Here is a 17198-nt window from a genome sequence, read left to right as displayed (position 1 = left end):
TTCCATCACTAGCACACTGTAACTGTAGTGTGCACCATCTACAAGATGCACTGCAGCAACTTGCCAATGTTTCTTCAATACCATCTCCAAAATCTGCAAACTGTACTACCTAGGCAGATGAGCAACAGGTGCATAGGAACACCACGGCCTTCAAGCTCCCCACTGAGTCACAAAACATCCTCACTTGGAAATATATCGCCCTTCCTTCATTATCACTGTCAAAATCCTGGAACTCCCTACCCAACAGTACTGTGGAAGTAGCTTTTCCACATTGACTACAGTGGTTAAGAAGGTGGTTCACTGCCTCTGTGAGGGCAATTAGTGATGGGCAATGAATGCTGGTATTGGAGACCCAGCTGTTGTTGATGGCAATAAAACTACAATGGTTCATAAACAGTGCTGCTGCATATGTCAAAAGTAGATTTTGTAAAAAAAAAGTTTGCAAGACTTGAAATGGATTAAATTGAAAAGGAATCAGTAATCCCTAATTGAATTCATTTAATTACTTCTGTTCAAATTTTAACACAGTTGTGTATTCATGTTACTTACTCTGATTCCTAGGAAGGTCCTATGATTCATTCTGGTGCTGTAATTGCAGCTGGCATTTCACAGGGGAGATCTTCAACCTTAAAGAAAGATTTCAAGGTTAGTTTTGACATTGTTCTCTACTTGCTCATTGGCTTATTCATTAGCATTAGCCCAAATATAAAATCTATGTTGTTGCTCTTTATTGATTATTGACTGGAACAAGGCCAATGGGGCCTCGAAATTACTGAATTTAAACTGAAAATTTGTTCAAGCAATTATCGTAACTGAACAAACCGCTGGTGATTTCACTTGATTGTTGGCCGCAGGTCTGGTGTGACAAGGGCAGATCAATTGACTGAATTTGAACTCATTTAAAGCAATTTAAAATGTCAGCATGAGAAACAGATCTGAGTGAGGTTTTAAATGACTGCTGGTCATTTCAGCTACACATCATTATTAATATGACCACAAACACCGTGTACCCAAATTTCTGGGTGCAATGTGATGCCTACCCCCGACAGACGGAAGCTCACCATTTTGCCTTGATGACATGGCCTATGTGTTGGGTGAGGATATCTTCAGGCGAATGATCTTGTGCAGTAGGGTAAAAGATGGCAGAAGTTCCAGTGTAAATTAGGTATGGGTGTAACTCGCATATGTTTAAAATTCCGAGATCTTCTATGCTATTCACTTCGTTGTATCCTAAGGGTCCTGTGAGCTGAGTGGAAATCATGCAGGAACTCTGGGCCAATATGTTTTAATGATAAAAGCAAACCTCTGTTTATTATTCATGTATGTGGGAGTAAACTTGATTTGAAAAATGAAGATTTTTTTTTAGAAACCTTGTGTATTGAAGTTTATTGATGTCCTGCATTATTATTATTACTAGATTGTTGGGGAAGGAGGAATTAATTGTCAAAGATTTTGCTGGGCTCTGTACATTGTCTGTGTGGAGTTGGATATAAAGTTCACCTATTTATATGCCTTTAATTTGCACTGTCTTTGGGCAATGACTATACACTTCTGGAGAGAATGTGCTTTACTTGTTGTTTAAGGAACTTAGGAAAACTTATCACAGCAGTTATGGACAGGGCAGTTTTTGAATTTTCAGTATCCATCAAACAAAACCCAAAGCCTTGAAAAAATGGACAGAAAATAAACACTGTCTCACTGCTCTGTGTTTCAGATATTTGAGTATTTTCGCAGAGATACTGAGAAAAGAGATTTTGTGTCAGCTGGTGCTGCAGCAGGGGTTTCTGCTGCTTTTGGTGCCCCAGTAGGTAAGGAGCAATATGATAACCAATATGCCATGTTTATATTGAATATCCAGCAGAATACTTGGGAAACATTCAGCAGGCCTGCAAGGGTCCGTGGAATGAGAAAGAGTCAATGTTTCGGGTCAATGACCTTTCATTGAAATAATTTGTGTAGTTTCCCATATCAGACAATGTTGCAAGCAGGTGAACCCCTGATCTTAAATAGCAACACAAAAGATTAGAGGGTATTTGTCTTGAGGGGGGGAGAAATCGAACCTTGATTTTCAGTAATAAAAACAAAAAACTGGGGATACTGGAAATCCAAAACAAAAACAGAATTACCTGGAAAAACTCAGCAGGTCAGGCAGCATCGGAGAAGAAAAGAGTTGACGTTTCGAGTCCTCATGACCCTTTGTTCTGTCGAAGGGTCATGAGGACTCGAAACGTCAACTCTTTTCTTCTCCGCCGATGCTGCCAGACCTACTGAGTTTTTCCAGGTAATTCTGTTTTTGTTCTTGATTTTCAGTAAATGGTCAAGCATATCGCGAAATACTTCTAGAGGGAGCTGTCATGGGAGTTGATCAGTATGCTGCCTTTTTGCCACTGGGATTTGGGCTTGAATGAATTCAACTTGGTCTGGTGGAATGAGTCTTCTCTTTCTGGTTGTCAAGATCTTGTGTGAAATATGTTTGGGCAGTTACAGCTGCTCAAAGATAGTGCACTAAGACAAAACTATCTTCATTTGTCATTAATTGACATAATATTTGCAGTTTCCCTGATGTGGGAACTGCAATATAATTAACCATTACTTCTTAATGAAAAGACCATTAATCTTGATTATGTTGCACGTTATATGGTACACCAATTAAAATACTGTATTAAAAGTAATAAGGATAACTGTGAAAACTTTGCCCTGATTGTCTTTTGAATTTCAAAACCTTGAGAAAGTGTAGTGAAATATGATTGTGATCTTTAAATTACTATTCAAAAATAAAACTTGGTCTAATAGTTTGCAGTGAAGGCACTTTTATATGCAGTAAAATCTGGTGATGCATTTGTTTTAAATGAGAAACACTTTTTTTTGATTTACTATTGATATGGTTATTAGTGATTTTCAAGTGATGCTTCTCTGTAACATAAATTTATTTTGCAGGTGGTGTTCTTTTCAGCTTGGAAGAAGGGGCATCCTTCTGGAATCAAATGCTGACTTGGCGTATTGTGAGTGTTGGAGGTTTACAAAATAGACTATCTAATAGTGGTAAAGTTACTGGACTAATAATCCATGTCCTGGAACAATTTAAATTCCACCAGCTGCCATGGTGGGATTGAGCCTTGAGTCTGTAAAGACCAGAGCCCTGTGTATTAATATATGTACATTCCAGTAAGTGCTCAAACACCACACTGCGAGCCCGACTGACAATCTAAAATTGGTTGTCAACATAATGCTTAGCACACTGAGGATTCCACCAATCGTGGAATCACATCTAATGTCGGACACTGAGTTTTGAGTTTTGCAAGTATGGGTATGGTCTGTACCTTGCCTGCTGTGAACAGCGGAAGGGACATGCTGATACGATCCACCAGATTTGTTAGCACTCTCTCCTCATACAGTATAAATATGTTGTTTCCCCAGATATTGGTATTTTCTTTTGAATTGTCCTGATGAGTGCATGACTAAAAGCTTTGGCAAAAAAACATTTTTTTTCTCAGCAATTCTCAGGCAATGAATAGTTTGATATTTCAAATCTTAAATTCCTGTCTCAAGCGCAATTAAGAATGGGCAACAATCCATGCAATATTCACATCCCATGAAAGAATTTAAAAAATTCTCATGCTTTCAGATCCCTCCAAGTCTTCACCTTTTCCTATCTCTATGATCTCATCCAGTCTTCCAGCCCCCAGAGTTCTCTACACTTTGCCAATTAGACCATAAGACCAAGGAGCAGAAATTAGGCCATTTGGCCCATCGAGTCTGCTCCGTCATTCAATCATGGCTGATAAGTTTCTCAACCCCATTTTCCCGCCTTCTCCCTGTAATCTTTGATCCCCTTACCAATCAAGAACCTATCTATCTCGGTCTTAAATACACTCAATGACCTGGCCTCCACAGCCTTCTGTGGCAATGAATTTCATAGATTCACCACTCTCTGGCTAAAGAAGTTGCTCCTCATCTCTGTTCTAAAAGGTCTTCCCTTTACTCTGAGGCTGTTGCCCTCGGGTCCTAGTCTCTCCTAGTATTGGAAACATTTTCCCCACGTCCACTCTATCCAGGCCTTTCAGTATTCTGTAAGTTTCAACCAGATCCCCCTCATCCTTCTAAACTCCATCGAGTACAGACCCAGAGTCCTCAAACATTTCTCATATATTAAGCCTTTCATTCCTGGGATCGTTCTCGTGAACCTCCTCTGGACCCTCTCCAGGGCTAGCACTTCCTTCCTGAGATACGGGGCCCAAAATTGCTCACAATATTCTAAATATGGTCTGACCAGAGCCTTATAAAGCCTCAGCAGCACATCCCTGCTTTTATATTCTAGTCCTCTCAAAATAAATGCCAACTTTGCATTTGCCTTCCTAATTACCAACTCAACCTGTAAGTTGACCTTAAGCGAACCCTGGACTACGACTCCCAAGTCCCTTTGCACTCCAGATTTCTGAATTTTTTCCCCATTTAGAAAATAGTCTATGCCTCTATTCTTCCTACCAAAGTGCATGACCTCACACTTCCCCACGTTGTATTCCATCTGCCACTTCTTTGCCCATTCTCCTAACCTGTCCAAATCCTTCTGCAGCCTCCCCGCCTCCTCAATACTATCTGTCCCTCCACCTATCTTTGTATCGTCTGCAAACTTAGCCAGGATGTCCTCAGTTCCTTCATCTAGATCATTAATGTATAAAGTGAAAAGTGGTCCCAACCCTGACCCCTGCGGAACTCCACTAGTCACCGGCCGTCATCCTGAGAAAACCCCCTTATCCCCATTCTCTGCCTCCTGCCAGACAGCCAATCTTCTATCCATGCTAGTACCTTGCCTCTAACACCATGGACTCTTATCTTACTGAGCAGTCTCCTGTGCGGCACCTTGTCAAAGGCCTTCTGGAAGTCCAAGTAGATAACATCCATTGGCTCTCCTTTGTCTAACCTACTCGTTACCTCCTCAAAGAATTCTAACAGATTTGTCAGGCATGACCTCCCCTTGATGAAACCATGCAGACTTTGCCCTATTTCACCATGCACTTCCAAGTATTCTGAAATCTCATCCTTAATAATGGACTCTAAAATCTTACCAACGACCGAGGTCAGGCTAATCAGTCTGTAATTTCCTGTCTTTTGCCTCACTCCCTTCTTAAACAGGGGGGGGTACGTTAGTGATTTTCCAGTCCTCTGGGACCCTCCCTGACTCCAGTGATTCCTGAAAGATCATCACTGATGCCTCTACTATCTCTTCAGCTATCTCCTTCAGAACTCTGGCGTGTAATCCATCGAGTCCAGGTCATTTATCCACCTTCAGACTTTTCAGTAATCCTAGCACCTTCTCCTTGGTAATGGCCACCATACTCACCTCTGCCCCCGACTCTCTTGAACTTTGGGGATGTTACTCGTGTCTTTCACCGTGAAGACTGACACAAAGTATTTATTCAGTTCCTCCGCCATTTCTTTGTTCCCCACTACTACTTCTCCAGCGTCATTTTCCAGCGGCCCAATGTCCACTTTTGCCTCTCTCTTACCCTTTATATATCTAAAAAAAACTCTTGCAATCTTCTTTTATATTACTGGCTAGTTTACCCTCATATTTAATCTTCTCCCTCCTTATTTCTTTTTTAGTTGTCCTCTGTTGGTCTTTATAGGCTTCCCAATCCCCTGGTTTCCCACTGCTCTTCGCCGCATTGTATGGTTTCACTTTAGCTTTTATGCTGTCCCTGACTTTCCTTGTCAGCCATGGTTGCCTTGTCCTGCCTTTAGGATGCTGCTTCTTCCTAGGGATGAATTTTTGCTGTGTCTCCCAAATTACTCCCAGAAATTCCTGCCATTGCAGTTCCACTGTCTTTCCTGCTAGGCTCGTCTCCCAGTCAATTCTGGCCAGCTCCTCCCTCATGCCTCTGTAGTTGCCTTTATTTAACTGTAATACCGTTACATCTGATTCCAGCTTTTTCCTCTCAAATTGCAGGGTAAAATCTATCATATTATGGTCACTTCCTTCTAAGGGTTCCTTCACCTTATGCTCCCTTATCAAATCTGCCTCATTACACATCAGTAAATCTAGAATTGCCTGTTCCCTAGTGAGCTCCACCACAAGCTGCTCCAAAAAGCCATCTCGTAGACATTCCACAAATTCCTTTTCTTGGGATCCACTACCAACCTGATTTTCCCAGTCTACCTGCATATTGAAATCCCCCATGATCACTGTAACCTTGCCTTTCTTACACACCTTTTCTATCTCCTGGTGTATCTTGTGCCCCACATCCTGACTACTGTTCGGAGGCCTGTATGGTTTTCTGGCTTCTTCAGTGCTCCTGGTTTAATTGCCATGCCTTAGCTGTTTAAGCCCTGAGTTCTGGAATTTCTCCCCTAAATCTTTCCATCTCTCTTTCCTCATTTAAGATCTCTCTCAAATCTAGCCCTTTAACCAACTTTTGGTCATCTGATTTAGTGTCACTGTTTAAAAATAAGAGGTGCCCGTTTAAAACGGAGATGAGGTGAAATTTTTTTCTTAAGTTTGAGAGCCTTTGGAACTTTCTTCCTGAAAAGGTGGTAGAAGCAGAGTCTTTGAATATTTTTAAGGCAGAGATGGATAGATTCTAGGCAAACAGGTGGGTGATAGGTGATTGAGGTAGGTGGGATACAAATTTGAGGACTTTCAGTTCAGCCATGACCTTGTTAAATGGCAGAGCAGGCTCAGGGGGCCAAATGGCCTATTCCTCCTTGTTCGTATGTTCCTGTTTTAGTGTCAGATTTTGCTAAGTAATTCTCAAAAAGTACCTTGGGACATTTCATTCATTGTAGTTGCTATATAAATACAAGTTGTCCATATAAGATAACTGTTTAGATGTTTAAAATTAAAATGCTTGTTCATCTGTCATGAAATTGGTGATGGGCGAGATGGATTCAAAAGGCTGGACACTGTCTGCTTACTTCATTGTACGAGAGCAGTGTTGCAGCAACATACTGTACAACAAATTGAGAGGATTAGTAGCCTGTTTGTTTGGAGATTGAGTCTGGGCCACCTGAATAATGGCACTCTGTTCCCAGGTCAGGACACATTGCTCAGCCATTGGTGTTAGTTTAAATTTTGAAATGACATAGATGGGTGAGACTGTCATAGCTGATTTCTCATTTTGCAGTCTATTTGCTGATGTTATCAACAAATAACAATCCAAAATTTCATGCAGACACAAAAAAAAACTTTGAGGAGATATTTTATATGCCATCATCTTTTCTGTTCCTTTTCTAAAAATTAAATTTGATCCCTGGAATCTTTTATCTATGTTCCAGTTCTTTGCATCAATGATTTCAACATTTACTTTGAACTTTGTCCTGAGTATCTACCATGGAAAACCAGGTGATCTGTCAAACCCAGGGCTGATCAATTTTGGGCAGTTTCAAAGTGAGGTAAGTAAAGGTGAAATAAAGAATGATTTTATTGTTTTATAACCATTATCTCATTTGCAATTTGTTGCATCAGGGCAGAAGTGAAAATTCCATTACTGACGTAGCCAAATCCAGGTTTCTACTATTCTTCATGCTTCTTAAGCATGTCTGTTTGTTTTAAAACATCTGTGCACTTTGACTGTCAATCTCTTTACCATTACTAGATTTTCACCATTTAAAAAACAGTGATTTATGTTCCTTGGGTCAAAAGAGGATGATCCTACACTTTCCCATAATAAACTCCATCTGCCCACTTAATTAGTCTGGAAGGGGTCGTCAACAGTGCTATTAAGCGGCACTTAGTTAGCAATAACCCGCTTACTGACGCCCAGTTTGGGTTCTGCCAGGGCCACTCAGCTCCTGACCGCAATACAGCCTTGGTTCAAACATGGACAAAAGAGCTGAACTCCTGAGGTGAGAGTGACTGCCCTTGACATCAAGGCAGAATTTGGCCAAGTGTGGCATCAAGGAGCCCTAGCAAAACTGGACTCAGTGGGAATCTGGGAGAAACTCTCTGCAGGTTGGAGTCATACCTAGCACAAAGGAAAATGGTTGTGGTTGTTGGAGGTCAGTCATCACAGCTTTAGAGCATCACTGCAGGAGTTCCTCAGGGTAGTGCTCTTGGCCCAATCATCTTCAGCTGCTTCATCAATGACGTTCCATCATAAGATCAGAACTGGGGATGTTCACTCATGATTGCACAATGTTTAGTACCATTCATGATTACTCAGATACTGAAGCAGTCCATGTCCAAATGGATCAAGACCTGGACAATATCCAGGCTTGGGCTGACAAGTGGCAAATAACATTGGTTCCGCACAATCACCAGTCAATGACCATCTCCAACAATCGCCCCTTGATGTTCAATGGCATTAACATCACTGAATCCCCCACTATCAACCTGGAGGTTACCATTGACCAGAAACTGAACTGGACTAGCCATATAAATACTGTGGCTACAAGAACAGGTCAGAGGCTAGGAATCCTGTGACGCGTAACTCACCTTCTGACCCCCCAAAGCCTGTCCACCACCTACAAGGCACAAATTAGGAGTGTAATGGAATACTCCCCACTTGCCTGGATGAGTGCAGCTCCCACAACACTCATGAAGCTTGGCACCGTCCAGGACAAAGCAGCCCGCTTGATTGGCCCCACATCCTCAAACATTCACTCCCTCCACCACCGAAGCACAGTAGTAGCAGCACTGTGTACCATCTACAAAATGCACTGTAGGAATTCACCAAGGCTCCTTCGACAGCACCTTCCAAACCCACAAACACGACTATCTAGATGGACAAGGGCAGCAGATAGATGGGAACACCACCACCTGGAAGTTCCCCTCCAAGTCTCTCACCTCCCTGACTTGGAAATATATCACTGTTCCTTCACTGTCGCTGGGTCAAAATCCTGCAACTCCCTTCCTAACAGCACTGTGGGTGTACCCACAACACATGGACTGCAGCGATTCAAGAAGGCAGCTCACCACCACCTTCTCAAGGGCAACTAGGGATGGGCAATAAATAATGGCCCAGCCAGCGAAGCCCACATCCTGTGAATGGATTAAAAAGAAATAACTTCTTGCTCCTACCTTCCTTCCTAATTTAGTGTGTATCAAAATTTGCAGATGACGACGGAGTCATTCTTTATTGGAGGATAGGGTAGAAGAAAAACATTACTCAGCTACCTTTAGCCTATCAATCTCTCTGTTGCAATTTTTATTGTGTCTCCATTTTATCAATACCTGCTATGGTTAGTGCTTCTCTATCGTGCCATAATTTTTGATTTACCTGCTCAGAATAATTTATGGTCCTTTACCTAGCTTTCTTGATTGACTATCTTAAATATTGCTGAATATTGTTGGTTAAGTCTTGGGTATTGTGCCCATTAGCCTGGAAAACAATAAATGAGTACAAATCTGTGCTAATATTACTATTTTTTTTTGCTTTTAATTTATTTACCTGCTTTCTTTACAGGCTATCCAGTATAATTGGTATGAAATCCCTATATTTGTATGTGTTGGTGCAATTGGTACGTATCACCTTTCTTACCAATGTTGTGGTGGAGGTAGTTTAACATAGACAAAGTGCTACATTTCTTGAAGTTTTGCAGCCAATCGACAGAATTACTGAAAATCTGAGATTAATTGCTATTCATGTACACTGAAACAAGCTGACAAGTTTGCTGTTTGATATTTCATAAAATCTTGATTAGTATTATTTTTCTAAAAGTTATTGCACTAAGCTATTATTGTATGTTCAGTATTATATCCCAGGATATACAGATTCTTGACTATTGTGATGAACTAGTTATTACTGCAAACTTATTCTGATTGAGCCATTTGTAAATGATATTGCAAGAGCTTGAGTGATTTGGTTGATTTGTCATGTCAAAAAATCCAAAACTAAATAAATACCTCCGTAAACTTTGTCCTTTGTGATTATGGATAGCTGAAAGTGCTTTCAAGACTAACATTTATGTTTGGACTTCATATAAGTTTTACGAACTACTTCAGCTTCACTTTTTGTGTTTTGTGATATTAACTAAATGACCTTAATGAGATTGTTGTAATGTTATCACTTTCAGCTATCTGTTAGTTCTCTTTCTTTTAAACGTGTTTCATGCAACAACTGCTTTTTTTTTTAGATTTCTGCTTGTCCAACTAAATTGTAGCTTTTGAATTTATATTTGTATTTGCAACTTCTCTTTCCACCTGCCCTCCAAAACCAGTAACAGAATAACTGTCAGGATAATTGCATTTCCAGCTGCAGTATTTTGCTTTTAATTATATCTGGATGTAGTTTTCTCTCTGACTATGAACATCTGGCAGGTGGTATTATAATTTTCTGCATTTCACAGGACATTATAATCCCACCCAAGAACAGTTAAGGCAACTATCTGCTTCGAGTAGTAGGCAATTTTGCTATTCAGATCCACCAATATTATGCTTAGGAAGTATTCATAATACCAGTTACATTACTAGCTAATGAATTGTTTGCACACAAATGATGTTTTGATGTATGTCAGCCTGGAGTTAATGATTAAGTGTTTAGCACTTACAAAATTCTGTTGTTTTGATCTTAACTGATATGATCCATCCCATTCATTCTTTGGCCATGTAACAAATGTTCTAGAGGATGGAAGGGTGATCTATTTGCACTAAGTGCATCTTTCAAGCCAGGCAATTACTCGGATGCAGACCTTGTTAAAGCCCACTGGAATGTCTGCCAGGGAATCGTTATCCAAGGGCTGTGGTGGATGCTCTTGATTTTCGAGCTTGGCCTATATGCTGGGATATCATGAAATGTTGGGTTCTGCATCTTTTGAGTTACCAAAGTATCAGCAGGCCAAGCTGTAGCAGTTCCCCTTGTAAGTCTGCTTGAGGGTTAAAAATTCTTTGCAGGATAGCTGAAAAGCTCTTTGATAGAGTGTAGGGATAGAGCCACTTAAGATTACTGCAAATGACAGAAGCAACACTTCCATGATTTCTGTTGCGGTAATAGATCTTGGTACCTAATTGAAATTAAGTCCTGTCTGCGTAGCAAATATTGTTGCTCTCTGGTGCTCTATGTGGATATAATAGGGATCATCCTCAAGGTGTGTGTTTTATAGTCCTGTCTCTCCGCTTGTTGACTTCTCCTTAGTACCTGAATAGAGTTCGTCACAAGATTTCTAGCAAACTTGTTAGTTTGTCATGCTATATGGTATGAATGCCCACGTAAAGTAATTTACAGTTAGTGAACCCTTTCCTACTATTTCCCTGCTTGGACCATTTGACTGCGTCATCTACTAGATCTGCCACCCAGCTTACAGGCGTTCTTGGAATAAATTTATGAGATAATTGGTAAGGCAGCAACCTGTGCACTGTTATCAAATATTACTGTTTGCACAGCATCTGCAGATAATTTATTCATGTATATTTGGCACAGAAACTTGAAACATAAAGGGAAGGTTCACATCTAGTTCACTATCTTAATGATTCATTTAACATTCTGTATGATGTGCGCGTGATAACTTTCCTTGAAATAGTGAAGATAAGTAATCTGTCTCCACCTTTAGTTGTGCTGACATATATTTGGCAGGCCTATTTGGTCATTTTTGAAAGACTGTTAACATTAAATTCTCTTTACTTCAGGTGGCATATTGGGAGCTGTGTTTAATCGGTTGAATTACTGTCTTACAATGTTTAGAATCAGGTAAATTGTGCAAAACCAATGCATTTTTCTCTTTAACACCACTGAAACAAATGCATTAAATGAGAAATGTGGCAATGGCTTCAATGTAGATTTGTTGACATAGATGTACAAAACAGTAAAGAATTGGCATAATCCACCTAGCCTTTATGGTTTTTTGGTAACGTTTTGGTGAGATATTTATTTTAGACCTAAAATAAATAAATTGAAAAAATTTTTGTTAAAATAAATTGATTTTTGATCCATAATTTAGAATCTGTGGGTTATGAACACCTGGAGAGAAGGAGTTTTGCAAATTGTAGAAAAGTCCTACAAACCAGTGCAGAAGCATTTGTTGAAATGCTGTTGTAAGAAGATATCTTGCCAACAAAGGAATAGGACCAAGCGATTCAACCTTGAACCTGCTGTGCTATTCTGTTGGATCATGGCTAATCTATATTTCAGTTTCATTTACCTACCTTTGGTCCACATTTCTTGATCCCCTACCTAACAAAAAGTTTTACCGTTCTTGGCCTTGAAAATTTTAATTGCCTCGTGGAAGAGTGTTTCACATTTCCATTATCCCTTATGTGAAAAACTGATTACTTCATTCTTAAGTGAACTAGTTACAATTTTAAGATGACCCTCCCTACTCTTGTTTTGGATGCCTCTGCCAGAGAAAATAGTTTCCCTTTAAAATTTATAAGGATTCAGTAGGATAAAGACCTTTTTAAGATCACCCATTAACCTTCTAAACTAAAGGAAATACAAAGAAGTTGATGAAACTTGTCCCCATTATTTAACACTTCTGAGCTTCAGTACCATTCCATTGAATGGGCACTGCACCACCTCCAAGGTCAATATATTCTTCCTGAGGTGGGGGTCTCAAAACAATATAGTACTCCAGATGGGATCAGACAAACAGCCTTTGTATAACTGAAGCATCTTATGTATTCCAACCCCTCTAGATAAAGGCCAATGTGTTTAATTAGGTTTTTGGCTGTTTTTCATACCTATGCACTATATTACATGCAGTCATATGACAAATTTGGAGAGAGTTTATAAACACAAACTATATCCCCTCACATTCCTGCCGACAAAAGGGAAAGTGCTAAAACTGAGCACTGTCTGCTGCAGACTGTCTTAGCATTGAGGTGATGATGAGGGGCAGCTTTGCATCCTAGGCTACTGCTGTCTGGTCTAGTTTCCATGTTGTGTAGGAAACAAAATAATATATTAATTGCCACATCAGAGCTTGTACTTGCTCTGAAAGCATGCAGCTGTCATGTGAACTGCTTTGGTACTCTTACCTTAACCTGCGATTGGAAATCTTAAATTAATATTTTTAGAATTTTACCTCAATGGTTGGTGGTGTATGAAGGCCCATATCATACAAATACAGCCATTTTTTGTTTTTCAAGTTTTTTTTTTTGTCCTTCATAGGAAGAGAAAAATTGTTGAGTGGCATTGGGCGGTGCCGTGTTAATGCATAACCTTAGGATTCTGGGTCAAGACTCTCCAATATGTTCAAGATAAGGGTCTACTTGGAGTGGAATTCTGGAAATTTCAAGACCAGTAACTTATTGGCAGTCTTTCTTGTGATGGCTGATGACTTCGTCCTTCTCTATACTTCTCACACCAACTATGGGTTCAATGCTATTTTTATAGTTTGGTCTGTTCAGTTGTGAAGCTAATGAGGTTGTTGTTCATATTTTCCTGTGCCACTGATATCCAAATAGTATATTCCTGAGTGTGGAAATATACTGTACTCTAAATATAAAGGTTGCAACTTGCATGATGTATGAGTATGAAAATCTATTGCTAATTGCCAATGTCCACCTTTTATTTCTTCCTGAAATTTTCTTTTATTCATGGGCTAATTGTTTGTAGGTTTGTAAATCATTTATTTGGACTCCCAGTCAATTACTTTCATTCAGAACCTTGATGCTTAAAAGTTTGATTACTTTTAAGAGCCAACAGTTAGTTTCCCTCTAGCTATATTGCATTCTTGACCCAACGTCATTCAGTTGTACCTGAATACTGTCAGAATACACTTGAAGTGAAGGCTGTGAGAACATTGAATTAAAGTGACTGGAAAATTATGATAATAAAGGTCCAGGTATTAAGGTATCTTTTGTAAATGATATATAGACTGATGACGTCCTGTCAAATTTTGAAAATTCTGCCCTCTAAGGATATGAGTTTCACAAATTCTGTTCCTGTCTGGTAGAACAGTTTACCACAGGTTCATTTCTACTGCTTCCATCAAGCCTGATTTAATTGTACAGAATTTTTTTTTTTCTTTTTCCCTGTTGCACATCTCTACCATCTTCCCTTCATCTTGCCATAGTGTGTGGGTGAGCGTGTACGTGTCTCCTTCTTTCATCCCCCACTAATCTGGCTGGAATAATACATTTGGGAGTGATTTTGCACCCTTATTCAAAAAGGGAGATAAATAGCAGATAACTATCAGCCAGTTAGCTTAACATCTGTCATTGGGAAAATGTTAGCATCTATGCTAAAGGATGTAATAGCAGAGCATTTACAAATGCATAATATAAGCAAGCAAAGTCAGCATGGCTTCATGAAGGGGAAATCATGCCTGACAAATTTATTACAATTCTTTGAGGAGGTAACAAGCAGGATAGATAAAAGGGAACCATAGATGTAATATATTTAGATTTCCAAAAGGTGCCGCACATAAGGCTACTTAATAAGATACGAGCCCATGGTGTTAGGATAGTATACTAACATGGATGGATGATTGGCTAACTAATAGAAGACAGAGTTGGGATACAGGGGGCGTTTTCAGGATAGCAACCTGTAACTAATGGAGTGCCACAGGGATCGGTGCTGGGGCCACAATTATTTACAATATATATTAATGACTTAGATGAGGGAAGTGAATGTACTATCACCAGTTTTGCGGATGCCACAAAAATAGGTGGGAAGGCAAGCGGAGAGGATGACGGTGTATACAGAGGTTAAGTGAATGGGCAAAAACTTGCCAGGTGGAATACATTGTGGGAAAATGTGAGGTTATGCATTATGGCAGGAAGAATAGAGGATCTGAATATTATTTAAATGGAGAAAGACTGCAGAAAGTTACAGCACAGAGGGATTTGAGAATCCTCACGCATGAATCCCAAAAAGCTAACATACAAGTTCAACAGGTAATAGGGAAGGCAAATGGAATGTTGGCCTTTATTTCAAAGGGAATAGAGTATAAAAATAGGGAAGTATTGCTAAAACTATACAAGGCACTAGTTAGACCACACCTGAAATACTGTGAACAGTTTTGGTGCCCTTATCTGAGGAAAGATATACTGGCTTTGGAGGCAGTACAGAGAAGGTTCACTAGGTTGATCCTGAGTGTGGAGGGATTTTCTTATGAGGAGATGTTGAGTGGGTTGGGCCTGTACTCATTGGAGTTTAGAAGAATGAAAGATGATCTTATTGAAAGATGTAAGATTCTCAGTGGGCTTGACAGGGTAGATGCTGAGAGGTTGTTTCCCCTTGTGGGACAGTCTAGGACCAGAGGGCGTAATCTCAGAGTAAGGGGTCACCCATTTAAGTCAAAGATGAGGAATTTCTTCTCTCAGAGGGTAGTTAATCTGTAGAATTCTTTACCACAGAGGGCTATAGAGGCTGGGCTGTTAAGTATGTTCAAGGCTGTTATAGAGAGATATTTAATCAGTTAGTGAATCAAGGGATATGGGAAAAAGGCAGGAAAGTAGAGGATTATCAGATCAGCCATGATCTCATTGAATGACAGAGCAGACTCGATGGGCCGAATGGCTACTTCTCGTAAATCTTATGGTCTTATCTTTTCACTAACTTACTGAATTGAAGACCAATATAAGATTTATCCCAAGAGCTCAAATTATCCAAAAAGTAAGTTGTGGTCGTTTATAGGCTTAGAAGAGTTTATTAAGGAGCAACAGTTTGGATTCGATACACAAGTTAAACAGGCAGAAAAGTCATACAACCTGTGACAAGTAGTGAGTACTGGTCCTGGTCAGGAAGGATGGCTGGTATGCAGGAACAGCTTTTTCTTCCTCCTTTTCCTTCTTCTCTTGTCTTCTTTTTTCGGTGCCTCATGTCTTCACAACTGCAAATTACACAAGTGTTAGACTGTAGTCATCCTTGAAAGCTCTTCTCCACTGCCTACCTGCCCTGAGGTCTCTTGCTGTATCTCCCTTTTCAGGGGTGGAACAGGATCAATTACTGACAGGGCCTTAATGCCTTATACAGATTTACTTCATTACAAAATGCCCAATAAGCTGTTGAATTCCCGTCTAAACCACGGGATAAAAACCCACCGCTAGTTATCCACTAGCCATTAGCTGCTTGAGTTTCCAGGAAATCTAAACTTGCAGCACTAACCTATTCCTTGACCTATTTCAGGCTGATTTTATACATATATATATAAAATATAATATAGTAAACATATTTCTAAGGTAACAATGTTAACTTTCTTTTGTTTTGTTAAAAAGGTACGTTCATCGTCCCTGCTTGCAAGTAATTGAAGCTGTGCTAGTTGGGGCAGTGACTGCTACAGTTTCTTTTATCATGATTTATGCTATATACACCTATGACTGCCAGCCTATTGGAGAAGATCCTGTTAAATATCCGCTCCAAGTAAGTTATTTCTGCATATATTTTGGGTTTCTGAGATCATTTCTTTCCTTTAACAGCGCAACAGCATGTCCTGCAAGTGGGGAGAAAGTTGGCAAAAAAAATCAAGCTATTGTATTAAAAATAGAGAAAGAAATGGGATGGGAACGTAATGATTTAAATTGCCTGTTACTTTAGTTGGAGCATTGGTACAGTTTCCATAGCTCCCATGGGTTAGGGAACAGTATATTGGCAAGATTCCAACAGCTGAGTAATGATCTTTTTTTCATTTGTTCATGGGATGTGGGCATCGCTGGCCAGGCCAGCATTTATTACCCATCCCTGGTTGCCCTAGTTCAGAGGGCATTTAAGAGTCAGCCACATTGCTGTGGATTTAGAGTTTCATGTACACCAGACCAGGTAAGGATGGCAGATTTCCTTCCCTAAAGGACATTAATGAACCAGATGGTTTTTTTCAACAATTGACAATGGTTTCATGGTCATTATTAGACTTTTAATTCCACAGTTTTATTGAATTCAAATTCCACCATCTGCCATGATGGGATTTGAACCTGGGTCTCCAGAGCATTACTGGGGGTCTTTGGATTACTACTCCAGTGACAATATCACTACGGCATCACCTCCCCCTAAATTGATAGTGTATGAACATTGAAAATTTTTTGAATTGACACACTTCTTCATATCTGGAGTAGAAGCTACACCGATCATAGGCATTTACTGGTGCACTCAAATTTGTCCTTTATCTGCATACCAATAATGATTCTACAACTGATCACTGTTTGGATTTGGGCTATGAACAATGCCAGTTCTGTTGAAGGGTCATGAGGACTCGAAACGTCAACTCTTTTCTTCTTCGCCGATGCTGCCAGACCTGCTGAGTTTTTCCAGGTTATTCTGTTTTTGTTTTGGATTTCCAGCATCCGCAGTTTTTTGTTTTTATGTCAAATTCTTCATGGCTGTTTA

The 17198-nt window shown here is 39.8% G+C and overlaps 1 protein-coding gene across 1 annotated transcript in view; it reads left to right on the top strand.

Annotated features, from left to right (window-relative positions):
• Positions 1–17198, top strand: part of clcn7 (chloride channel 7) — an 86221-nt gene that overhangs the window by 30625 nt on the left and 38398 nt on the right. The window contains exons 9-15 of the mRNA XM_041207033.1: positions 562–645; positions 1715–1808; positions 2938–3002; positions 7273–7389; positions 9402–9456; positions 11561–11621; positions 16094–16238. Coding sequence (XP_041062967.1) covers positions 562–645; positions 1715–1808; positions 2938–3002; positions 7273–7389; positions 9402–9456; positions 11561–11621; positions 16094–16238 — 621 coding nt within the window. The remainder of the gene's footprint in view (positions 1–561; positions 646–1714; positions 1809–2937; positions 3003–7272; positions 7390–9401; positions 9457–11560; positions 11622–16093; positions 16239–17198) is intronic.

The sequence above is a fragment of the Carcharodon carcharias genome, chromosome 15 (genome assembly GCF_017639515.1).
Source record: "Carcharodon carcharias isolate sCarCar2 chromosome 15, sCarCar2.pri, whole genome shotgun sequence".
Classification (NCBI taxonomy): domain Eukaryota; kingdom Metazoa; phylum Chordata; class Chondrichthyes; order Lamniformes; family Lamnidae; genus Carcharodon; species Carcharodon carcharias.
This window is presented reverse-complemented; position numbering and strand designations above follow the sequence as displayed.